Source organism: Peromyscus leucopus, chromosome 19 (assembly GCF_004664715.2).
Source record: "Peromyscus leucopus breed LL Stock chromosome 19, UCI_PerLeu_2.1, whole genome shotgun sequence".
NCBI lineage: Eukaryota > Metazoa > Chordata > Mammalia > Rodentia > Cricetidae > Peromyscus > Peromyscus leucopus.
Window position 1 is genome coordinate 55,813,098 of NC_051079.1, and position 25,655 is coordinate 55,838,752.

Consider the following 25,655-nt stretch of genomic DNA (forward strand, 5'->3'; position numbering starts at 1 on the left):
CAGCAAGGATGTCTGAAGCCCCAGCATAACCAAACACCACCTCATTCTTCCAGGGGCCACCAGCCCAACTCGGTCCCCACGTTCTAAGCATCTCATGCTACCCTGAGGTAAGCTGGGACACACTGTTTGCCACAGCATTTTTGGTGTGGGGTTTTGAGGTGACTTGGTCTTGTAAACATTTCCTACATACTGCAAAGAGCAGCTCAACCTTGGGCCCAGCAGGCTTCAGATGGTTCAAGAGCTCACCTTAGGTAACTAATGTCCCTGGCTGGAGGTAGTTCCAAATTCCCATCTATAAAGCACGTGCAATTGTTTCAGCCAGGCAGAGAGAAAGACAAGGGACTACCTAAGGCAGAGACAGCAGCCTCCACACCCTCAGTGTCCACATGAGGTGGCGGCAGCTGCTCACCAATGAGGTCCCATTGCTCTTGCTGTCCAACTTGAAGGTATGGGCACATTAGCCACACGCGGTCTTCCAAGTGCAGGTCCTGGGGAGGCTCTTCCCTGCATACAAGGCACGCATCTGCCAAGGCAGCGAAAAACACACATGCTTTGTTGCACACAGTTGTGTGGAAGTGCCTGGAGTTTTGTTTGCATCTTGTGGTACTGAAAATACTTCATAGGAAATCTGTCCTCTTAACAAATGAATCATAGGCTTTAAATTTCCTTTTCTTGGGACTCAGCGAAGGCAAGCACTCTGTTTGGTAAAACCTAGTATTTCCTAAGGCTATCATAAACTTCTCTGCACTAACATTTTCTATAAATAGCAGTTTTGAGGGCTTCAGGTCTTCTAGCAATTGGCAGCAATTAAATGGAAAAATTAGTCTCAGCTGTCTTCAAGTGTGGCCCCGACACAGGTTCAGACAACATGACCACTGTCTAGTACTGTACATGGGCAAGAAGGAAAAGGTGAACTCGTTTTGAACCAAGGAGACAGTCTGAGAATTTCTTGAGGCAAAGTGGTCCCTGATGTATGTAATATTTAATGTTACTATTTATACTTAATGCACAAAATCTAGACTTGATTGAAGTTTTCCTTCATTGTTTTCAATGTGGTAATTAGGAAAAGGCAAAAGGTATTGTATGACTGGAAGAGAAACAGAGTTTCAAGTATGGATTTAGTTGTGTGAAAATTGCAACCTGAATGCTTTACTAAGGCCAACTTCACTAGGTGGTAACAGAGGACAGAATAAGACTGGACCTTTAGCTTCCCCAGCCTATCCCAAACTAAGGGGGAAACCAAGCTAGAGTAAAGTCACGGACTAGTTCAAGTATCTCCCTTTGAGATCACTCTAAGAAGATGGTGAACAGAGTAGTCTAAAGGACGTTAAGTTACAAGGTTAAAAGTAAAAAATGAACAGTATCAGCAGAAGAGCCAGGCTACGTGTTAGCAAATGTAATGAACTGGCTTGATTTTTATTTTCCTTTAGTCCAGGAGCGTGGCCTGGCATACCTAAGTACCTGCCACAAAGGGAAAGGGACCACAGGAGTTATGACTGGCTGAACTTCAGACACAGGTCTCTGTGTTTTTTTCTTTAACCAAAACATGCCTTCAATGTCCTAACATGATTCATCAGTGTTATTTTCTACAGTTCTCTAAGCCTTGGGTTTGAATTATCGGAGGTAAAAACAAAGGTAAAAGCTAATCTAAAAACAAAATGAAAGAGTGCAACTAATGAATGGTCCAGCTTGCTCAAGAAAAACTGCATTAGGTTTTGTGGACATACTTGACGGTATTTTTTACTTTGGGGCAATGTACACCTGTTTGTCACTGGTCAAAAGAAGTACAGAATACACAAGCTGTCTGTCTCCCATAACCTGCCTCTGCTTCACCAAGGAAACAGAACATACATGTTGCCTGAGGTCCCGGGGAACAGAGTCCTATAACTACACTGCTGTGGCCAAATACTAAGCAGGTAAGGACACCCAGCACCCATTGTATGAGAAATAAAGCAACAACTTGGATACCACAGTAAGAATCCTAAAGTATGAATTCAAATAAGTAAAAATACGCTGTTACAGAATCTCCAATCTAGCACTCAGAGGTGCAAACAAAGCAATACCCGAAACCATGTTCATATAAACACACTGTTGCCCTTCCTAAAATCAATCCAGGATTGAGAGTTAACATTTAACTGGAAAAGGACGATATAGAATTGCCATTATTTTGTGTAGCATCTTTATGGAATTGTTAAAATATGGCAGAAAGTGCCTTTTACTATGTGCATGGATGGATTAAAACAGAGGCAATTTTATCTTACCGAAACAAACAGGATGAAGTTGGGTTTCAATGCTGTTGCTCTAAAGATGGTGGGTCCAGCCAATGGCTCCTGGAAGCTTCAGGTCCCTGTAAGAATGCTGTGCTGCTGTGCACACTGACCTGCAGGGCACACTTGCACTGAGCACATTCCCTGCACACGGGGTCCTGCTCCTATCAGCGATTTTTTGCTAACACTTAAATTAGTCAAAATTCAAGACAGAAAAGGCTGTCAATGGAAGGTGGACAGAAGGAAAGTTTCCAGCTAATCTTTTCAGGAAAATCAAGACGCAGGAAGGTAGACAAAAGGAAAGTTTCCAGCTAATCTTTTCGGGAAAATCAAGACGAAGGAAGGTGGACAGAAGGAAAGTTTCCAGCTAATCTTTTCAGGAAAATCAAGACGCAGGAAGCATATTGTGGCAGGGAGTCGTGTTTCTCACCACCCAAGGTTTGTTCTTTAGACTGATTTCCCAGAGAAAACAGCATGATGCACTTCCCCATAGCTCACTCTGTAAGAAGCCAGATTCTGAGCTTGATCCCATCGGGGCCATTCAAGCCAATCCTCAGAACAAACCATATCCCGCTCTGCCCTCAAGGGTTCTAAACTCAGGATGCATTCTTCCTACTATGAGGATCATTCTTATCAAAATAACCGAATAACTGCCACAGGATGATTAGGATCTGTAATTACTGTTAGCGACTATCAGTGATGTATAGGGAAGAATACACCTTAATTTTCAAAACTCAATCCTGGAGATGTAGGACAATCACAAACTTGTTTTGACTAGTTAGGATGAACAAAGGACATAGAAGTCACAAAGGGAAAAAAAAATCTCAGAAGGAAAATCAATCCAGTGAGCCTAACTTAGCATTTAACTGTGAGAAGCTCAGAGTACAAGAGAAAGTTCTCTTAAGAAGGCCATGCCAAGTTCATGGCAAAAGAGACATTCTGGGAAAGGAGTGGTGCTTAGACCATTCCAACCATCAGGAAGATGAGGTCCAGACTCTGCTGTCCTTTGGATATAGAACTTCTTTCTCTTTTCTTTCTTTCTCTCCTCCCTTCCTTTGCTCCACTTAATACAAAACTGGCAAATAACACACACGTGGGCCAGTGGAGAGCAAGCACAGTTACTACTTGAAGAATGAGGAGGGACACCCTCCTTACTGCCTTCCTCACACCCGTTCTGCAAATTTCCAGTTCAGGGACCCACATATCCCTCGACACATGCTCATGCGCTAATCAGGCAAGGGGTCAATGCCTGGATGATTCTGACATCATGTCCTTGCTAAAGTCGATTAAATCGTGAGCTCTTAATGCCAACAAGTAAGTGGCATGCAAGAAGGGCACTTAAATAGGGCAGAAAGAACTTTGGAACATTTAAATTTACCTTATTTTAGGTCTTATGGAGACTCAGTTTTGGAAATCTGAAACAATATTTCAGAAAATGAACTGTAGCTACCAAGAAAATTATTCCTCTAATTCTACAACAACCTCATTTTAGGAGCCCTTTAATAATTAAAAAATATGTGTGTATACTGCAAAAATCTCGATTTCAAAAAGAACTCAGAAAGATGAACTCATTTTCCCCTGCCTCACTTGCTAAATTCACCTCCTGCCCATCCTCACTAGTACCATCTACAATAGTTCTGTTTACATTTGAAGCAGTTATGAAATCCTAAAGACTTGAACCCAGTGCAAAAGGCATTTAAAAAAAGCTCACTGTGTCTAAAATATAGCTTCATTTTCTTCAAACACCTCTTCTGCCCACACTATAAAGATGCTCAAGATTCCCAGAACTGTGGTCTAAGACCCCAGAAACAAGACAACTGCCCAGTTCCAGCTCACCGAGAGCATAAAGAATTCAGAAGATGGAGGTGGATTTACAATGGAAAACTCGGGAATATTTGAATTCTTTGTTTTATTATTTCACTACGGGGAGAAAGCTAATCCTAATATACATACTTCTCTTCCCTTCAGTGAAATCCAAACAGCACCCCATTTTGCACAAAAGGCTCTCAATGATGTGGTATTTTGAAAGGCTGGTTTTACTCTTATTCTTTAACAAACCAAGCCTCTTACCTAATCCATTTTCATTTGAACTTGTTCATGTGCTAGGCAAATGTTTTCTGTCCATTAAAAAAAAAAAAAAAAAAAAACTCAGTCACAGCTTCATTCATGACATTAACATATCTTTCAAAAGGATAAATGTGCATACCAGACATGGAGCTTCCTGGTTTCCCTTGCAGCTAAGAGAAATGCAAGATTGGCTGTAAATAAAATGCAATTCAGCATATATAAAATCTATATTATACAATGTGATAATTTAAGGTGGCATGTTACCGTTGTCTGCTATCAACACACTGCAGGCTCCCCCATAAGTTGTTTGTGGATTGCTTTAAGGATAATATCGGCAACAGCATTTGTATGACATCTCTGATGCCAAGTAGTAATAATGTAACTTCTCAAATCTTTAGAGACTTTTTCATTGGATTTAAAAGCACATACAAGCAGCTCCTCATTTGCTATAATTGGGAGACACAACCCAGACATAAAACTGAATAGTGATAAGACTCCAATGGACTAGGCAGAAGATATCTACGCAGGACAAGAAAGTTGTAGTCTCATGATTATTAGAAATGTCCTGAGAGTCTCAGATTACCTCCACTAGATGATATATATGCCCTACGCACCAGGACAGGTAAAAGGTTTTAGGAGAAAGAATTCTATATATTACTACATTTTAGCATGGCATTCTTGGTCGTTTAAAAGGGGGGAAATGTTACTACATCAGCATTTAGTATTTTACTGTTTAAAAGCATGCTAAAGTGTGTTGCTGTCATGTTTATACTTGAAAGTGTGCCATCAATTTCTAGCAGTGCACTGAACTCTGCCTCAGATTAATCACCTGCCAAGGAACAAAAGAACAGAGGCCCATGACAAATCCCCTTCTCTAATGCTTCCAACCACAGCATTCTCACTTAGAGTGCTTCCATACAGTGACTGGGTATCTCAAATGTGACGTTATCCCATCATTGTCTAAATCTGGGCAAATGAAGCATTTGACGTAAATCCTGTCAGGAAGCAGGGACTGAATGGGATAGCTATGTGGCAAGGTCTCTGACATTTTCCTGATGGCAAATCAAAACCAATGCCCCCTACAAAGGCCATTTCTTGCTCCAGTGTCACCCCAAGGGTTAGACCTGAAGGAAAGCCGAGAGTGAAAAATGACACACAGGCACTCCCACACCAACAGAGACAGTCTACAGGCAAGGGACTTGCCTGACAGCCACAATGAGATGTCATTACGAGCTATACACAGTCAGCAGAATATTTAAGCAGGAATTGTTCCTTCCAATATGAGAGACATTAACCACAATTCTAATGAGACCATGACAGACAGGCCTCTTTTGTTTTGACCAGGGATATAAGGACCAAGAATCCCACAAGGGTTTTAAGTATGGGAGAGATCTGAGATGAACCACATGGGTGCACTGCCCACTTGTTCTCCATTCTCCCCCATCGCACCCCACCAGGAGCCTCCATTCTCGAGCACAGGCAGTTACACAGACTTGCTCTTCCAAAGTCAGCAGTGGTCTTTCAAAACTTGATGTAGTTAAGAAGAGTGAACTTGAGTTGCTCATGTATGTGATGTCAATAATAAAGTTTATAAAAAAAAAAAAACTTTTACTTTCCTCCAAAGATTAGCTGGAGAAGACAGAAGTGAATTACAAGAAAGTCTGACTGTCCAAGTATCCAACCACCATGCATAGTCAAGTTTGAAAAAGAATTTGCTTTAAAAATGTGATTTTGACAAGCTCCAGTTAAAAACCATTTTACAAGGGTCCATTTCATCACATAACCAATATATCTTATAAACATAAGACTGGATTTAGATAGCCTTCTTGAAATAAGATCTACCTGTTAACCGGTAGGTACCTTCTCTGGTCTCTTACCCAGAGTCTGAACGGTAGATGTTCATTCCCACAGAACTGGGCACTTACTGCCTTTGACTCTGGGCGTAGAATGCCCAGCACACACACTGCAGGTGTCAGAGACCATGAAGCAAATTTGATTCTGAGGATATGGAAAAAGAACTCTGACTTCCAGGACATTAACTACTGCTTACTGCTGCAACTCATATACAATTTGTATGCTGGGTTCATTTCATTTTGAAAAACATTGATTATTTTTTTCCCCTAATGTTATTTAACTTAAAAACAAAGCCAAAAAACTATCTCTGTTCTTTAACCCTCAGAGGACTGATACATTTAGGCAAGTAACCAAAGAAGAAAAAAAAAAAATTCAGAACACTTTCTTTGCCCAGAGTCTCCGGAGGGTTAAAGAGTGGGGTTTTCTCTAACATCTTACATAAGGCACCCTTATTCCACTTTTTTCTTAAAAGAAACTTTTTCTTTGGTTTCTTGTAATTTTTCAGTGAGTCTGTCCTTTGTCTCCTCCATTTTCTCTGTGATGAGCTCCTTAGTCTCTTCCATTCTGTCCTGCAAATACTCCTTGACAGGTGGTGGAGTTGACATGTAACCATGACTTCGCAAATACTTCACAGTAAAGGATGTTCCTCCCAAGGTCACAGTGTAGCGGGCAGGTGTCGCAATCTTAAGGGAAGGAAAAAAAGCAAACAGGCAGATCAACATCTGGTTATGACTATAAACAAAATTAAGTTGGAATTGAAAATTCTGGTAATAATCAGCATACACTATTCGGTTTGGGAAGGTGAGTATATAATACTCTCTATTGTTTGTCTTTCTAACAATTCTGCAGACTTATTTTAAAATGGAGATTTCAGGGTTATCCCAGACAGCTGCACTCAGACCCTAAGGAATGCTAAGAGCATGGGAGCAGGTCTGCGCACAGGGCAGAAAGATACGGGCATGTTTCTGAGCCCCCAGCCTCCGCCCTGCACTGCCCATCTGCTGCTGAACTAGCAGGAGGCTGAGCATGAGTCAGACTCTTCCTTGCTGGCCTCACTTTCACTCCTTTCTCAAATCACCTCCTTTAACTCTTCCTGCAGGAGTGCTACCATCTCACCACAGGGGCTGGAGCTGATGTCTCCCAAGGCCACGGGCAACCCTTCGTTTTGATCAGAAAAGTAAGGACAAAAGCCAAGAGGCCCGAAGCAGTGGAACGGCTTTGTAAAACAAATGGCCACATGGTCCCGGGAGCTGGAGCAGGCATATTACATAGCAACATTTGGAAAGTGCCACCTATGCTCCCCCATTCTTCTCCCCGTTGTTCCCGTGTCCCACCGACCTGCTCGCATCAGTTTTAATGACTTCTGGGAACAACACCCACCATTAGCTGTGAACAGCCTGGGCCACTCTAAGATGATTCCCAGGCACTTGGAGCCGGGACCACCCCCCACCTGGCCTTTCTCAGGTGCACTGGTCACTTCACTCTAGCTTTTCAACAAGGTCTGTCGACTCTTCACTTTCTCACTCCTGATGGCCTGTCCAGGTTCACACTTTTGTTGTCATCTATGTATTAAGAATTCTTAGTCTATAGCTCCATACTGCACCCCTTCCCTGAATTCAAATACACGTACAGCTAACTACCTAAATCATTTGCACTCGCACTTCTGACTCCATTTTAAAAATTAACATGCACAAACTTACTGACTTCTACTGCCCCAGTCAGACCTGCTTCTTCCAAAATTTTACTCACCACAGGAAATGGTAACTTTGTTCTTCCAGCTACTCAGGCCAAAATGAGTAGCTCTTAATCCGTTTCTTTAACATAATGTGTATGCACATCATTAGGAAAGCCCATTAGTTTCTTTCAAACATATCCACTACCCAATTGTTTCTGACTGCCTTTCAGGACACCACTAGGGTGTGAACATGAGGACATGCAGTCTAGGCTCCTGCAACAGCCAGCCTCGTCCTGATGGCTTGGCCTTAATGAGAACTATTGTCACTACAGAGGTGCAGTGGTTTGACGTCACATGCTTAGTTACCCTATAGTTTCCTGCCCTGTAGCACACAGGCTCCTGATCTGGCAAGATGTCTGCCTCTCTTGCTCATTCCAGTAACAATGATTCCTAGCTAGCCCTCTAGCATCCAGCAGTCCTCAAGGTTTCCTTTGCTGGGACCAACCCCCTCACCCCCTCTCCCCAGCTCCCAGAGATACCAGATCAATCTGTTAACTGCTCAGAGCACCTCCCATCTAAATCTGCAATCTGGGAGAACCTGGGGTGTGGGGATGGGAAAAACAAACTAACACACACCAAGACACCTCCTTATCTGGTTTATTCTTTCTTAAAATATTTTTAAGTATTTATTTTCTGTGCATGTGTGTTTTGCCTACACGTGTATTATGCATTCAAGTGCTCTTAGCTATATTCTCCTTCTCCTCCTCCTCCTGAGACAGGTTTCTCTGTTTAACAGCCCTGGCTGTCCTGGAACTCATTCTGTAGACCAGGCTGGCCTCAAACTCACAGTGATCTATAGTGGGTAGCCATTCCAGCTTGGATCTGGAAGTTCCAACCCCCATTGAGACTCTGGCAACTGTCACGCCTATGAGGCGGGGCCAAGGGAGGCATCTGGAGATCCGAGACCTGGATGGGCGAGCGCTCTCTGTTCCTGGACCTGAGACGGTGGAGGTTGACTGAGCAGAGCTCCAGAAAACACCGCTGGACTGCGATACACCTTCCCCAGACCCCCACGATCTACCTATTCCGTCATTTGTAAGTCACCCACTAAATAAATCTTCCTTTTAACTACGTGGAGTGGCCTTAATAATTTCACCAATATGCTGAGAAACATTAGGTGACTGTCCAGGCTGCCAGCTGTCTCTGTCTACTCTTGCAAGACTCCCGAAAGTTGCTTGAATCCATCTTCCATTTCTCAGGTACCATTATGTTCCCTCTCAGGTCTTTGATGGGATTGAAGACTAGCAGTTATAGTTACAACTTAGTATATATAATATCTTAGATAGAACATATTAAGTATTAGATTCAGGTTCTTTAGGACAGGACACCTTTTGGAATGATCTTTATAACATGCCATTTACCTATGCTCTATACTTCTCTGGATTTTAGTATGTGTTTCTTGCTTGATATTGTTTGCATTGGTTGTAGTTCCATCTTATCTAGGTCATTATCCCTCATTATTTCTGGACAATATTTGATAACCATTCCTTTGTATATAGTCTTGTACTAGTTTAGAACCTTCTTATTTAGACAAAAAGGGGGAGATGTAGTGGGTAGCCATTCCAGCTTGGATCTGGAAGTTCCAACCCCCATTGAGACTCTGGCAACTGTCACGCCTACGAGGCGGGGCCAAGGGAGGAGTCTGGAGACCCGAGACCTGGATGGGCGAGCGCTCTCTCTGTTCCTGGACCTGAGACGGTGGAGGTTGACTGAGCAGAGCTCCAGAGAACACCGCTGGACTGTGATACACCTTCCCCAGACCCCCCACTACGATCTACCTATTCCGTCATTTGTAAGTCACCCACTAAATAAATCTTCCTTTTAACTACGTGGAGTGGCCTTAATAATTTCACCAATAGTGATCCACCTGCCTCTGCCTCCTGAGTGCTGGGATTTAAGGTGTGTGCCACCACTGCCCAGTGTATATTCTTTTTTTTTTTTTCCTGGTTTTTTTTGAAACAAGGTTTCTCTGTGTAGTTTTGGTGCCTGTCCTGGATCTTGTGCTGTAGACGAGGCTGGCTTCGAACTCACAGAGATCCGTCTGGCTCTGCCTCCCAAGTGCTGGGATTGCCACTACCACCCGGCCTCTTTTTTCTTAATGTTCAGTAACATTTAGTATAAATGCACGCACACACGCACGCTTGAGTATTTTCAACCCTTCCTTTTCTGTCTCTCCAATTGCTCATGACCTGCCCACTCGTACTCCCTAGACTACATGCTCTACATGGAAGGTACTTAGTGTTTCATTTTCTTCTCTCCCTTTTTTTCTTTTTTTTTTAAGAAAGGGTTTCACTGTCTCAGAATGTATCATGTAGACCAGGTTGGCATTGAACTCTGAGAGCTGCTTCCTGTCTCCCAAGTGCTGGAACTAAAGGTGTGCTCCTCCATATCTGGCCTGACAGTGTTTTCTTGAGTCAGAGCTAGATAAATATTAGTAAGCTATAGTGCATGTTAAAGGGCATTTGAGGGAGCTCCGATGTGGACCCAGCTAGTGGCCCAGCACTCTCTCTTTATGTCTAGCATACCTCACTTTGGAGCTTTGCCTTAAGGAAGAAGGCATCTCTGCTGTTCTACTTGAGGTACTGTGGGTTACAGAAAACACAGGACATACTCCATTTCTCACCCTACAGAGGGACATGACGGGGAGAAATCCACAGGGTTTGTAGCTTTCCAAATGTGCTAAGCACTAATGCACCTAAAAGTATACCAGAGAACAAAAACCCAAAACAGGCCCCCGAATTCCTGGGAGTTCATAAGCACATAAAGAAAACACAATTAAGTCAGATGCTATGAAGAAAGGAGGAGAAAAAAAAATGACTTCAACTGCCATCATGTACTCTGCTACATTATGGTTAAATTTAACCTCCCATAGCTATAAAACACTGAATTTAATGTGAGAAAAACAGAGCAATTAAGCTTTGAGAAAAATTGAGCTCTCAGATGATTCTAGTAAAGATGACAGGAAAAATATTACTTCTGAATAATATTGTAAATCATTATGCTATGTACTTTATACAACATAGTAACACTTACTTCCCCAACATTTTCATTTTATTTGGATATAGAAATCATAGAATCTTGTAGTTTCAAATGAAAAATGAGATTAATATAGCTAAATTCTATGATTTACAATGAGACTTCCCTTCTACAATAAAGATATTCAGGTCCATAGAAAGGCAACACTGTGTCTACATATTCTAAGAAGTTAAGACTCTCTACAACGAGATACCTAAGAACTAAGCCTGACGTGTGTCACACAGAACAATTTGGATTAACCCTTTGCAATCTCATTTGCTAAGGAAGGGTGAACTATTATAAGCAATAAAACAAATGCTAGATTTCAGTAACAAGTTAGGCTTACCTGTCTTTAAGGCACTTCTCCCTAAAGCCATAGTTTTACTCTTGGACTTGCTGTTCATTAGAAATACAAAATGTGAAATAGGATATTTAAATTATATATAAAGTTCAAAGCTCAATGTGAGTTTGACAGGAGTGTGCACTCTGTTGAGTAAGCAAGGAACCCACCTTAAACATGGCATATGCTGTCAGGGCATTGCCACTTTGGGAGTTTTTCAGGATGTCCACTACACTGTCAGGTAATCCGCACATCTCTAGGAAAGGGATGACATTTACTCCTCTGAAAAAGAAAACAAAAATTTAGTCACCTATAAGTAATCCTTTAAGGACAGCACTTTAGGGAGATTATCTGAAAACATAAACTACAAATTAGCCATAATATACATTAAATTTTATTTGCTCAGGAGGCTAAAGCTGCAGGCTCAAGAATTGGAGGCCAGGCTAGGCTACATAGTGAGGCCCTTTCTCAGTAAACTAAACAACAGTAACAAACCCAACCCAAACCACCACCACCAAAAAAAGGGAACGTTTAGCAGCTGATTCTTTATTGCCTGCTTTCATTTCTCTTGACCCTTTCCTGAAGTTCAATACAAAAGTCGTACTGTCATCCTTCTGCTCGCACGGCCATTCAGTGAGTCTACTTAAAAAGCAGTACTTTGGCCGGGCGGTGGTGGCGCATACCTTTAATCCCAGCACTCGGGAGGCAGAGCCAGGCGGATCTCTGTGAGTTCAAGGCCAGCCTCGGCTACCAAGTGAGTTCCGGGAAAGGTGCAAAGCTACACAGAGAAACCCTGTCTCGAAAAACCAAAAAAAAAAAAAAAAAAAAAAAAAAAAAAAAAAAAAAGCAGTACTTTGATTATAGTCCAAGTACTGGCTTGAACTAACAGAAGAGCGGTCAGAACTGTTCACTTGATGTTCATCTCCTCACCCAGACACCATTTTCCTTAGAACACACTGCAACTCACATTTCAGGATCTTAAATTCTTACCTTTAGAACTCTACCAATTATCAAATGAATTATTATTATCAAATGAATGAATGATTCTGTGGGTTGGACAAAGCCAACTATTCTAAAAACAAGCCTTTATGCTTATTATCAGATAAGGAATATCTGTAATAGTAATTATTCTTTATCTAATAATAAGGAATAATTACAATAAATTGCAACAGATTCTTGGATGGAGAAAAGGGAGAAAATTCCCCAAGCTGGTAAGCCCTGACTTCTATAATTTTAGTTTCCTCATTTTATTATACCACGATTGTTCTAATCTTTCCTGATTATAATTCTGTATCTCTGTATCAGGACGAGGAATCATCCACATAAACTTGTAATTATCACACTCAGGAAATTTAATACACATAATAGTATATGGTTCGTGTGGGATATCTTTCTGTATGCTTTGAATATGTGTTGCTCCCACTGGTTAATAAATAAAGCTGCTTTGGCCTATGGCAAGGCAGGAGAAGAGCCAGGCAGGAAATCCAAGCAGAGATCCAGGGAGAAGAAGGGTGGAGTTGGGGAGACGCCATCTAGCCACTCAAGGAACAAGATGCCAGCAGACCTAACGCCATGGCCACAAGGCAAAATATAGATTAATAGAAATGGGTTAATTTAAGTTGTAAGAGCTAGTTAGTGATAAGCCTGAGCAATAGGCCAAATGGTTTGTAATTAATTTCAAGCCTCTGAGTGATTATTTACAAGCGGCCTCGGTACAGGGCGGGACAGAGAAAAGCCTCCGTTTACAATGGTTAATACAAAAAAGTTTATTAACATAAAATCTGTAATTTAAAAAATTGCCCCAGTACACTCTCAGCCTCTCCTCTTTGCAGTCTCTTCTTACCTGGAGGTGACTGTGAGAGCCTCTGGGCAGAAGGCATGGGGACTTTTAGATGTCCAGATAGCAAGTGTGCCATCTGAGAGTGGGATTGTTTTCTCATGAGGAAATTCAGGTTAAATACTGTCCTACAGGGAAGCCTTGCAGGTTGAGCTATGTCTCGTTTAGCATATGACAGCAATTTATAACATCCCTTTCTCTCCCTTGTCCCATTCCTGGCAATTCAAAGGGTGCCTTTTAACAAAGGTGGGGGCCTCAGGTTGCTCCCTTATAACTGTCTCTTTCCTTTGTCATTAAGAAAGGGAACTGCCTGGACATACTAAGACAGTTGTGTGCTATTAATTTATTTTTAATACAAAAATAATTGAGCTAACAGGGGAAAAGGTGACTTCTCTATGACACTAAGCCACCTGGGAGTAGTCTAAGTAGACACTGCTAATCATTACCCAGGAGGACTAGCTGGCATCAAAAATAAGACATCAGAATGGCAGAAAGAACTATCTTAAAAAGGTAAATTTCAAAATCAACCAGGAGCTCAATATACTACCATTTATCTGTACAGTCAATTTCCTTTTAAGACAACAATAAAATCCTATTAAAGTAAGGCCCAGTATTAGACTTGGCCTTTTAATGGATTAAGTCTTTAAAGTAACATCCTATCATAACAACCTAGTTTAATCTTCCAGCACAAAGATGATTATGAAATTATTTCATAATTTCCTACTTCCACTAAACCCAGCATACAAAATCTGTACAGTTAACACCAACAATAAGTAAAGACAAAATCTGACCAAATAAGAAAATGAATAAGAAAACATTTATCATAAAGATAAGAATCTGAATCAAACCAGAAGATCCAATATTTGCCACTTTCTGGCCTGGCAGGAATGTGTGCTTACTAATTGTCAGTTTATGGACAGCTCAACAAGGCCCAAAGAATATTCACTATCTAGAGGAAGTACAGTAAGCACCAGCAGAGCTGTGGCTGAGAGGGCATCTGTGTGATTAGGAACCCGAGTCTATGGACACACAGAATCTGAAGGCAGGGACAACATAGTTGTTATTGAGCCGTATGTGACTACACAGAATACTTATGTTTAGAGAACATAGATCTATCCCACCTTTTCCAGACAGCAGCAGTCAGGAAGCTCAGTATAAAGCATACCCATTAGCATACTTTAGCTCTGTCTGAAATAAATACATTAAGAGCTCCGGAACATTGCCACTTAGCTAAATACAGTATGATATTTTACTTTCAGGTTGTGGGAGTAACTAAGACAATCAGGTCAGAAATACAACACTGATGCCAATGTCCATCCTTCCAGAAACAGTTCTTTCTCCCTTTTTTTTTTTTAACAGTAAGTAGGCAACCAGCAAGGAAAGAGTGCTTTCCAGTTAGGACAAAATAAAAAGAAAAGAACTACAATGGTTTTGTTAGCTGGATGGAAAACTGGAGCTTAATACACCCGACTTCAACCTGACAATAAGCCATTCCCATTGGAACACATACCAATTTGTTTTCTTCTGTAGACAGGATTTTCTAAGTATATTACTTGTGGTTAAGTCATCCACTCAAATATGTGAACTTTCAATCATGTATAATCTGCACCCATTAGGAGAAGCTCTCATGCTGGGCAGTAGGTGGTAGCTCTGGCTATCAGAGTCCATGTTGACCAACAGCCCCAGGGCAAGCTGTGATGCCCAAGGTGTGTGATTTTAAATCAGGCAGTCTCACTTCTGTATTCTGACACAGCATTTTACAGAAAAAGAGGAAAGACAAGGTTAGGTATCTTACAGGGGATTGACAGAATTACCCCTGCTGCTTTAGGTGAACTAAGGAAATCTAGAATACAGCTAGTATCTCCAAAATATTTAGGGTCTACTTTTTCAATAACATAATTTGTTTATCAAAAAAGCAAGGAGAAGTAAAAGGAAGAAATTCTTTTTAATAGGCTGTTACATAATATTTTGATTGTATTCTGACAATAAAGCTTGCTTGGAGTCAGAAGGTGGAGCTAGCCACTAGCTGGCCAAAATGAACCACAGAGGTTTTGGAAGACTGAGGACAGATAGGAGACAGGAAATAGTAAGGCAGCACTGAGAGAGGATCTCAGCCCTTTCGGAGGGAGGAAGGAGAGAGAGAGAGGAGATCACTGGTTGCTTCTCCACTGCTTCTCTCATCATTCGGGTTCTTACTGGATAGCTGACTCCTGAGTTATTATTGACAGAGAATAATAGGCCAAACACAAACCTCATGTTCAGTTAACTAAAGACCAGGTTTCCCCCAATACCAGAAACTGGGAGAAGACATGACAATACTTTGACAATACTGAACCACAAGACTCCTCAAGCAGCTCCAGAAAGAAAATGTAGTATGTCCAAAGCCATACAAAGCATCCTGACATAGCTCAATCCTGGGCACACAAGGCGGAAGGAGAGAACTGACTCCCACAAGTTGTCCTCTGCCCTCCACGTGCTCGGCCACACACATACACACATACAGGTAATAAAATCAAAACTATTTAAGGCTATCAGTATAAACAAGAAGACTAACATTGTGATAAAACGTGAGAAGGCAGTCAACTAAGCCAAGACTTACTTTATAGCTGCATAGTAAAATGTTCCAAACCAAATACCGGAAGTTATTAGATGCACAGGAATTAAAACTTTTCCATATTGTCTAAAGGTTTTCTTAAATCGTTGATAAAGACTAATAGACTTGTCTTGTAAAGGATCTTGCTCTTCCTTTTTTTCAGATGGAGAGTCTCGGGATGTGGCACTGGAAGATAAAACCCTCTTGGATAAAATATCCTGCTCCCATCGTTCCTGGCGAAGGACTCCTAGTTGGGGTGGCTGAGCATCTAATAGATTCTTTTGCTTTGCAAGGCACTGAACAGCAGGTAAATGAAGCCACTGCTTTCGAAGGTGTGGTATCCAAACCACTCTGCATTCACCTCTACGCCAAAGTAATGGTCCTTTTATGCTCCGGTGGTGTTCAAAGAGCCTGGCTTTCTGTGGTTCTGAGAATGTCCTGAGTGCCAGCCGAGACATAGTCCGTGGTACATTCCACTGCATTTTGAAGGATGGTGATGGATATCAGCTTCTACAGAGACTAGATTTAGAAAAATTATTGTATTATACACAGATTTCCATTTTAAGTCAAACTACTTAAAAAATTACCCATTATCCATTAGAAATAAAAGGACAGACAAACTGCTACCTAATCTGCAGGAAATGTGGTAAGGTATATAGTTTTAAGGCACTGGGATTTTAATATTTCATAAAACACACCCTTCAAAGACAAACAGTCTGCTCAGCAGACACCACAGAGGGTAATATTAACAAGCCCTTCCACAACTAAAAACAGGATGTTCGTAAGGACTCTTCTGTTGTACAAATCTGAGTTCAGATGTTTTGGGGACATAATTTCATGTACTTTGCTTGCAGACTTTGCCTAAGTCAACAAGTAAAATGATGCCTGCTTTAACAGAGTTCTTACAGAATCATGTGCTACTTCTGATATAATCCTCTCTGTAAATACGTTACTTTCACAAGTGTTAAGGTTTGGATAGCTGTGATCAGTAGCATCTATTCTATAACAGCCTTAGTAATAACAAAGTTGTAAATCACATACATTATTGATGATGGTAAGAAACAGCCTGGTATTTTATCTCCTTTCCCCCCTATATCAAGAGAAGAGAAAGAGAAAAAAAGTGTCTCATAATTTGACTTGGCATTAGTGTTGAATTCAGAGTGACAAGGTACTTGGGAGGCAGGGGGATCACAAGATGGGGACTGGGGGACAGCCTGGGCTACAAAGGGTGATCCTGTCTAAAGAATTCAAGGGGCTGGAGAAATGGCTCAGCAGTTAAGAGTACTTGTTTTTCCAGAGGACCCGAGTTCAATTCCCTGCACTTTTACCAAGCAGCTTATAGCCCTCTGTAATTCCTGCCCCAGGGGATTCAACACCCTCTTCTGGCCACACATACAATCATGCCAAGATAACCTTCCCTCACTCCACTGAAAGAGAAGATATACTTTTAAAAGAATATGGACTTCAGAAAAAGACAGTCCTTAATCAAGAATATTTTTGAGCAAAGCATTTAATCTCTTTAAATGCATGTTTCTCAGTAGTAGATGGAATTTTAAGAACTACCAATGTATAGTCCTTATTCCATCCCAGCAATTTATTACTTCTAACATTGTGAAAACAGATGATCTTATATTATAAATTGCATTACTACTAACAGCTAGTAAGAGTTAAAAAAAAACAAAAAACTAGTAGTTCCTAATACCTACTTTTACATGAAGGCTCATTATCTGGAGTAGACAGTTGACAGAGAAAGCAAAATCTGTCATCATATACAAACCTTTATTAATGAATTATCCAGCTTATAAGATCAACTCTAACTTATTTCTTCTCTAGTAATTAATATCATTTCCTACCAGCTCTCACAGATAACCCTACATCAAGTATTATGTGGTAAGTGAAAATTCCATTGTAGCCTCCCTTCACAAAGGGGTACTGCTTGTGTGTTGACATGGGTTCTCTGTTCACTTCCTACTATCCTAGGCCATACATAGGCTGCATTCCATAGCATTAATGCCCTACTTGTAAAAGCTGCTGCTTTAGTGGCTGCTAAAGCTAAGCCTAATCCTGTAGAGATGTCCAACATTGTTATTGCATATTTTTGTGAGCATTGGCTTTGTACTGGTTTTATAGTCTAACTATATAAGGAAGTCAAAAAAGTATCTGGCTTGTGTATATTTGTTAGTATTCTGAATTTAAACTTTTCCAGTGGTGTTTTATGTTCTTCATGTCTCTCTGTATTGTCCTTCATATCTTGTGCCATGTGACTTTCTGGTTCCTATCTATGTTCCACTTAATTTTTTAAAGACTTATTTGTATTTCAATGTGTATGAGCAGATACCTGCAGAAGCCGGAAAACTGTCAGATTCCCCTGGAGCTGGAGTTACAGGCAGTTTTAAGTCATTCAACATGAGTACTGGAAATCTGAAAGAGCAGCAAGTGCTCTTAAAGACTGACTCATGTCTCCAGACCATTTTCCACTTACATTATTTCAGGGGTGCCCGTATGTCCTTTAAATACACACTAGCTCAACTGGTATATTTTTTAGGATATGGGTCTTTACTGTCCATTCTCTCCTTCCCTTCTCATTATTTCCTATCCCTTTCCTTGGGAATTCCTAGTATGTCCCATTCTCGCTTTGTAAAAGTTATGGGTAGAAATGTATGCTTATAGTAGCTGTTTTAATTAACTTCAGTTCAGATAGTTTGCACTCTATGTTCATGTTCTTGCTAGTGCTTCTATCTGGTATTATACTCAGTTGTTTCTGAATCATCTTTCTGAGGCAAAATTTTTTTTTAATGAGGTTTCATATAATCCTTTTCAAGACTGGCATGGCCAAAAGTCTTTGCCATTTCTTTCATAGCAATTTTTGGGTTCACTTGTGGAACCCCAGGGCTAGGCCACTTGTCACTACCCATGAGTCTCTGAACATGTAAGTTTGGGTTTGTTTTTCTAATTACAGAGTCTGGCTGGAAGCAGCACTGTTCTACTCTCTGCATGCTGTAATACAGTGAAGTGTCTTGTTCAATGTCCTGGGACTACACTGTTCTGCAGTTTGAGGGCTATAATTCTCCATTTCATTTTTTCTTGAGCTTTGATGGCTAGTAGGGGTATTATCTGACCACAAAGGGCTCCATTTCTGATATTGGAGTAGTATGTTCTGCCCTTGGAATGAATTCTGGCAAGTCTATCTCTATTTTGTGTATCCTTTCTTTGAGGAGCCCTGACTTAAAGCCAACAACCCTGCTTTGCAAGCACTATTTCTAGGTAACAAGTTTCTGGCCAACTTGGATACCTGCCAATTCTTTTGGACTAAACTTTATCCAGTAGAGCAAAGGTACCATATACCTGGTTATATTAGGCCTCTTGCTAGTACAAAAGTCTGCATAAGTTGGCTAAATACTTTTTCCAAAAGTATATTATTTATTTGGTGCTACAGAAATTTAGTTTTCCAGAATTTTACTGGAATAAAACTATGTTGTTTATATGTTCCTTGATCCAAAATAGCCATGTGTTTAATGACTTATAACCTTAATTGTGCACTAGGTGTTGTGTATTACGTTTTATAAAGTATAAAAACAATCTTTTAATTGTTTTTGATCCTGCTGTTCTTCTCCCCAATAAAATTTTGTGTTTTTTTTTTTTTGTGTGTGTGTGTGTGTGTGTGTGTGTGTGTGTGTGTGTGTGTGTGTGTGTTTAGGATGATGTTTACATAGGGTAAATGTTGCTCCCAGTAACCAAATAGAACTTGGCAACCTGTGCACATCCTCTTTAGATGTAAGCACCCTACTGCCTAATTTTTTTTCTCTGGCTTTTGATTATATACCTGCTATTTGATGACCATTGAAGTCCTAAAAATTTTTAAGTGGTGTCTGGTCTTAGTTTTTCCTCATTAATTCCTTTTCCACCCTGATCACCTAGCCACTTTCATAATCAACACACAACACTCTGTGACTAAATATGCACCCCCTTTTCTTCTTTCTTAATTTAAAACACACATACACACACCATGCAATTCCTCAGAGGAACAACAGAATATTTTCTCTTTCAAGGTGATTTGGACACTACATTTCAATTAAAGTCAGATCTCATTGTACAAGGTTAACATGACTCTGACACTAAAACCAGACAATGGTACAACTAGTATCACTGGTGAACAGACAACACTAACAACACCCCCCCACACACACACACACAAAATACTGGCAAATCAATTCTAACTACATAGCCAAAAGTTTATACAGCATGAAAAGTGAGATTTACTACTGGGGTGCAATAATGCAATAATGTTTCAACGTATGAAAATTAAAAGACCTAACAACACATCAGCTTAATGAAAAATTGTGATTATCTTTATAGATGTAGAAAGAGAACATATGCAATAACTATCCCAAACAGATCAGGTATGGAAGAATCAGTACTCAACACAACTTCTACATGTGACAGACCTATAGCCAATGCCATACTAACATGAGGAAAACCTCACCGTGTTTCTTCTCCTACCCGAACACAAGGATATCTGTGGTGGTATTCTAATTGTACTGAAATGTGATTTTGATTGTATGTTAATAAATAAAGTTGCCCAGGGGTCAGAGCTACTAGAGCCATAGACAGAGTGTGGCGGTGGTGGCGCACGCCTTTAATCCCATAGATCTCTGTGTGTTCAGGGATACAGCCAGCATTGGAGACATATGCCTTTAAGACCTGGGGGGCTGTACATTCAGACAGTGACGAGGCAGTCACATGTTTGGGTTTACAACCAATGAGAAGGCAGAATGACTATGAAATGACTTACACACAGGGAAATAGCTCTCTTTCGGGAAACTAAGACCACCGCAGGAGGAAGGGTGAGATTTTAGCTCTGAGCTCTGAGCTCTTGGCTTTCTCTTTTACATTGGTTCTGTGTTTCTTATTTAATAAGACGGTTGGTTACATCTACAGATACCTACTCTTTTTCAATATATCACTTTAGCCAAAGCAATGATGAAAGGGATGTATGTGTATAAAGAGAAGTCAAATTATCTTTGTTTGCAAATGACATTATCCATTAAAAAAAAAAAAAACTAGACTCTACCAAGACTCACAGAATTGGCAAATTTAATAAGCTGCATGATTAAAAAAAACATATAACGTCTATCATTTTTATTTACCAATTCAAAACATGCATTCCTTGGGAATTAACACCAAACCTTGATACAGACCCAGCTTTCCTCCTTCAAGTGGGTTTTCCTCTCTAACCCATCCCCATTCCATTGTGTCAGCCTCCGATACCAAGACATACTAACTATCTACCTGGGCCCCCTGTGGCCATACCAGGCTGGGACTCAGGAAGGCAATTCACACCATCCCTCCTGTCCTCCATTATCATCCCCCCCTCTTACCCTCAGCTCTGTAATAACCAGCTTAAAGGTGCCCCTTCTCCCACTTCAATTCCATTCACTGGAGGCTCTTGATACAAGTGCAGGATCCTCCTAGCCCACTCATCCCTGTCTCTCCAGATTATTCTTTGTCTTACTGTAACTCACTTTCAGGGGCTCTTCCTCACATCACATCTCTGACTTCCTGGGGAGTCCACCTCTTGGTGTGGACAGGACCCCTTAGCTCTTTCCCTTGGCTTCTCTCAGCCTTTTCTCCTAGGCCATCTCTTACTCCTCTCTGCCACCCACTACTACAAAAACACTCTCTGCAGGCAACCCACAGCCACACACTTTCCGAGATCAGGAGAAGCCAAGGACTGAAACACTCAGCCTACAAAGATCAAATATCCACACCTAGAATCACCTCAGTCATCAGAACTCCAGGTGCCTAGAAACCAGCACAAAAATACAAATATTAACAGCCAAGACAATATGCTTCTACTAAAAACTGTAACCTTAGGAACTAGGCCCTGAGAAATGTAATAGAGCCGAAGCACAAGACAAGGACTTCAAAATAGCAATTATGAACATGTTCAAGTACATTAAAGAGGATATGAACAAATTCCTTAAGAAAGTTTGTGAAAATAGGAACAAACAGTAGAATGAAAATATTGAGAACAATTCATGACAGGAAAGTATTTAACAAAGAAATAGAATCACTAGAGAAAACCGAAACTGAGATAAAACCGGAAATGAAAAACTCAGAGGTAAGCCTCATCAGTAGAGTACAAGACATGAAACAGAATCCTGGGTGCCGAGGACACGGCAGAAGACATGGGGGTCCCAGTCAAGGAAATGTCTAAACCTCTATGCACAAAACATGAAGGACACCTGGGTCACCATGAAAAGACCAGATCTACAAATTACAGGAATAGAGGAAGAAGAAACCAAAGTCAAAGAGAAAATATTTTCAACAAAACCATGGAGGAAAATTTCCCCAACCTAAAGAAGGAGGTGTCTATCAAGGTATAGGAAGCATACAGAACATCAAATAGGCAAGACCTTTAAAGAAATCCCCCACAACACATAATAATCAAAGCACTAAATGTACAGAACAAAGAAAGAATTTAAAAGCTGAAAAGGAAAAAGATCAGGTAACATAGAAAAGCAAGCCCATCAGAATAGTGTTTCTCAACCTGTGGGTCATGACCTCTTTGGGGATCAAACCACCATTTCACAATGGTCACCTAAGACCATTGGAAAACAAAGATATTTGCATTATGATTCATAACAGTAGCAAAATGACAGTTATGAGTAGCAATGGTTGGGGGATAGGGTCACCATGACACAAGAACTGTATTAAAGGGTCACAGATTAGGAAAGTTGAGAACCACTGCTTTAGAATAACAAATGACTTCTCAACGGAGATTCTGAAAGCCCGAAGGGCCTGGATGAATGCGCCACAAACTTTAAGAGACCACAGGTGCCAGGCTAGACTATTATATCCTGCAAAACACAATCACAAACAATGGAGAAAGAAAAATATTACACGATAAAGCCAAATTTAAGCAGTGTCTATCTTAAAATTCAGCTCTAAGCTGGGCAGTGGTGGTGCATGCCTTTAATTCCAGCACCTGGGAAGCAGAGGTAGGCGGATCTCAGTGAGTTCAAGGACAGCCTGGTCTACAGAGAGAGTTCCAGGACTGTTACACAGAGAAATCCTGTCTCCCCCCCGCCAAAAAAAAATACAAAAATTAAAAAAAAAAAATCAGCTCGACAGAAGGCACTAGAAGGAAAACTTCAGTTTGAAGAGGTTAACTACACATCCAAGACACAAGGAGTAAATAATCCTAGACCAGTAAATCAAGAGGGGGGAAATCCACATCATAACAAAATAACAGGGAATCAATAAATTCAGCTTATTGATAACTCTCAACATTAATGCCCTCAATTTCCTAATAAAAAGACAGATTAACATTGGATAATAAAAACAGTATTCATTTTTCTTCTGCATCCAATAACATCTGCATACCTTAACATCAAGGAGAGACATTACCTCTGGGTAAAAGGATGGAAAAAGGTATTTTCCAAACAAATGGACCCAAGAGGCAAGCCAGTGTAGCCATTTAATGACAAAATAGACTTCAAACCAGAACCAATTAGAAGAGATAGGGAAGGACACTACATACTACAACAAAGGAAAAATCCACCAAGAAGATACTGCAATTCTAAACATTAAGGCACCCAACACAGGATGCCCAAGTTCATACAAGAAATGCTACTACAGTTAAAATCACATATTGACACAGTGATAGTGGATGACTTAAACACCCCACTCTCACCAATATACAAGTCATTCAGATAAACAATAAATGGAGAAATGCCTGGGTTAAATCAAATGGACCTAGCAGCTACTTATATAACACTGAATCCAAACACAAAATAATTTAACAACTTCTCAGCAGTTCATGGAACATTCTCCGAAACAGATACTTGGACACTATACAAGTCTCAACAGATATAGAAAGCTGAAATACCTTGTATCCTTTCTGACCACCATGAATTAAAGCTGGATACCAACAACAACAGAAACAATAGGAAGTATACAAATTCATGGAAACACATGTTAAATGAGCCAAGACAGAAATAAAGAAATTGAAAACTTTTTAGAATTGAATGAAAATGAATATACAACATACTCAAACCTATGGGGCACAATGAAGGGTGTTCTAAGAGGCAAGTTCTAACACTAGGTGCCTATACAAAAAAAATTGGAGAGATCTCATATTAATAACTTAATAGTATACATGAAAGTTCCAGAACAAAAAGAAGAAATAACACCCAAAAGAAGCAGACAGCAAGAAATATTCAAACAGCTGAAATAAAAAAGACAGAAACAGACACATACAAATACTCAATGAAAGGAAGAATTGGTTCTTTGGGAAAATCAGTAATACTGATAAACTAATAGCCAAATTAACTAAAAGATGAAGAAAGAGAGAAGTTCCAAATAAATAATATTAGAGATATAAAGGGGTGCATTACTATAGAAACTAAGGAAATCCAGAGATCTTAAGTACATACTTTAAAAATCTGTACTCAACCAAACATAAAATAAATGAATACATTTCTTGACATAAAAGACCTACCAAAGTCAAATTAAGATCAGATAGGCAAAAATCAAACAGATCCACAATCCCTAGTGAAGTACCAGTAAATAAGAATCTTGCAACCAAAGAAATCCCAGAGTCCGATGGAGTCAGCACATAATTAAAACCTTCAGAGAATAGTCAATACCAATACTACTCAAATTATTCCATAAAATAAGAACTGAAGGAACATTGCCTAATTCTTTTTATGAGGCCACAATTACCCTGATAGCTAAACCACATAAAGACCCAACAAAGAAAACTGCAGAACATTGTCACTTATGAAAACTGATGCAAAATTTATTAATAAAATATCTGCAAACCAAATCCAAGAACATATCAAAACAATTATCTACAATGATCAAGTAGGCTTCACCCCAGAGGTACAGGAATGGTTCAACACATGTAAACCAATAAACATAATCCACCACATAAATAGACTGAAAGACAAAAGCCACATGATCATCTTATTAGATGCAGAAAAGAAGAGGCTTTGGACAAAATTCAACATCCCTTCAATGATAAAAGTCTTGAAAAAAAAAAAACCTAGGGCTACAAGCAAGTCCATAAGCCAACATCAACCTAAACCAGTGGTAAAGATGCCCTGAGGGTCACGTATCAGATATTCTGCATATCAGATACTTACATTACATTTCATAATAGTAGCAAAATTACAGTTATGAAGTAGCAATAAAATAACTTTATGGTTGGGAATCACCACAATATGAGGAACTATATTAAACAGTAACAGCGTTAGAAAGGTTGAAAACCACTGACCTAAACAGACAGTATTAGAAGCAATTCTACTAAAATCAGGAACAAGACAAGGCTGTCTACTTTCTCTATAACTGTTCAAAATAGTACTTGATTTTATAACTGTTCAAAATAGTGTCAGCTAGAGCACTCAGAAAACTGAAGGAGAACAAGGGGATATAAATATGAAAGAAAGAAATTAAAATATCTTTATTTGCAGATGCCATGATTTTATACATTTACTGTAACAGCTTCTTAACATATATACATGTATGAAAGAACTCCAAATAATGTGGGAGACAAGGCCCCAACCAGACATCTTTCACCTCCAAATGAAGCCTCCAGTTCCAGGGATAGGTTACATCTGGTTGAGTTGTTGGCTACTGCCAAGGCTGTTTGGTTGCTTTCCACAAACTGATGGTAAGGTTCCATTACTGAAGATAACACCTACCTATTTCATCAAAGGGGATAAGTCAAGCTGGTTCCTAACTAGAGTCTTCACCCCTACTGACTAGTGTTCATGGTACTGGAAGGTACTCTGCATGCTACCAGAGGAGGGAAGGCAACCAGCAACCCATATACAAACCCTGCCGTCTACAATGGAGACCTGCCTGCATAATGGTGCAAACATGGAGCAACCAACCAATCTCTGATTGGACTTAAGGCCTGCTCCGTGATGTGGAACCCATGC

At 40.2% G+C, this 25,655-nt stretch overlaps 1 protein-coding gene across 1 annotated transcript in view; it reads right to left on the reverse strand.

The window, feature by feature from the left end:
• Window positions 1-4,159: 4,159 nt before the first annotated feature.
• Fam210a (family with sequence similarity 210 member A) overlaps window positions 4,160-25,655 on the reverse strand; it is a 38,115-nt gene continuing 16,619 nt past the window's right edge. The window contains exons 2-4 of the mRNA XM_028864668.2: window positions 15,715-16,227; window positions 11,449-11,560; window positions 4,160-6,871 (exon numbers count right to left, since the gene is read on the reverse strand). Of these exons, the coding sequence (XP_028720501.1) occupies window positions 6,638-6,871; window positions 11,449-11,560; window positions 15,715-16,190 (822 nt within the window). The 5' untranslated portion in view covers window positions 16,191-16,227 and the 3' untranslated portion in view covers window positions 4,160-6,637. The remainder of the gene's footprint in view (window positions 6,872-11,448; window positions 11,561-15,714; window positions 16,228-25,655) is intronic.